General features: G+C 51.8%; 1 protein-coding gene across 1 annotated transcript; it reads left to right on the top strand.

Annotated features, from left to right (window-relative positions):
* Positions 1 to 268: 268 nt before the first annotated feature.
* On the top strand, positions 269 to 825 carry AHSP (alpha hemoglobin stabilizing protein). The gene is given in 2 exon segments (XM_007452670.1): positions 269 to 343; positions 592 to 825. Coding segments are annotated over 2 exon segments (309 nt in total).
* Positions 826 to 1,417: the final 592 nt, after the last annotated feature.

Here is a 1,417-nt window from a genome sequence, read left to right as displayed (position 1 = left end):
CTGGACTCCTTGTCTACATCTAGCTTGGCACAGAGGGACATCCAGACCCCGAAAAGTGTGGGTGAGACGTCTATACATAGCACTGTTGGACCTGACAGTGAGCCAACCTGGGGGAAATGTGATCTCAGAGCAGGGCAGGGTTTGAAAGGTGGTGGAGGGGAGGTGACCCTGCAGGGCCCCAGGGATGCTTAAGGGGAGTGAGGAGATTGGGGGAAATACCCTGGGAGAAAAAGATACTTAAATTCCATCTCTTTCTCTAATCAGCCAGATGGCCCTTCTTCAAACCAATAAGGATCTCATTGCTACAGGAATGAAGGAATTTAACATTCTGCTAAATCAGCAGGTAAGTCTGGTGCTCTGTTTCAGAGGACAGGCCTGGAGCGTTGGGAGGTGGGCGAGGACAGAGAAGGGAGAATAATTTGGAGCTGGGAGGGTAATGGTTGAGTTGATGGAAACAACTAGAGACAGGTAATACAAATCAGAGAAAAGAGGATGTCAGAGTTTGTGGTTATTCCTGAATCACATGGCCGAGCGTGGTCTCCCTTGCCAAATCCTGACCTCCCCTATCCCAATCCAACCCCCCACCCCCAGGTCTTCTCTGGTCCTGTTGTCCCTGAAGAAGACATGATGACTGTGGTGAACGACTGGGTGAACTTCTACATCAGCTATTATAGGCAGCAGATGGTGGGGGAGCAGCAAGAGCAGGACGAGGCTGTGCAGGAGCTTCGGCAACAGCTGGATACTCTGTCTGCCTCTTTCCTGGACAAATATAGGAACTTCCTGAGGTCCTTGTGAGCACCCGATCGCAGGCTGCCTTCCTCCTAGCCGGGAGACCCAGGCTCGTCTGAGACCCTTAAATGCTGCCTCTGTGTCTTCAAGGCCTCAGGCTCTGCCCCTTCATGGTGTTACTGCACCCTGACACCTCAATAAAGACCAGTACTGGTTTTGGTGGTCTTCCTGGCTCTGTGGCTCTTCTTTGGTTTCCATCGCTGCCTCGTGGAGACAGTTGGTCCCTTTTCCCTCACCCTGCTTCCTAGATATGATCTCGGAGATCTAATTCCTTAGAGCAGAGGTGTGCAGCCTTAAGTAACCCCTGGGCAGCACTAAAATAGCCTGAAGGAGGGGCCAGCCGGCAGAACCTAAAGAATAGGTGCTGAGGGACAGGGGGGGGGGTAGGGCTTGTAGACAAAACGGGGGAGTTAGAGGCTCTCCAGAAACTGTGGCCCTATGACATGCTGTCTAGAAGACAGTTGTTGAAATCTCCCAGTCTTGTTTATCCTTCACTAGGTGGAATCAAGAGTCCTCCCGCCTCAATTTTCCAATCCCCTGCCCTCGGCCCCAGCTTGAACAACGTTATATAGGCTCTTCTAACTCTAAAGACGACCACAGAACACCTCCTGGGAGTACCGCTTGACTT

This window comes from Lipotes vexillifer, unplaced genomic scaffold (genome assembly GCF_000442215.2).
Source record: "Lipotes vexillifer unplaced genomic scaffold, Lipotes_vexillifer_v1.1 scaffold426, whole genome shotgun sequence".
NCBI classification, from domain to species: Eukaryota; Metazoa; Chordata; class Mammalia; order Artiodactyla; family Lipotidae; genus Lipotes; species Lipotes vexillifer.
This window is presented reverse-complemented; position numbering and strand designations above follow the sequence as displayed.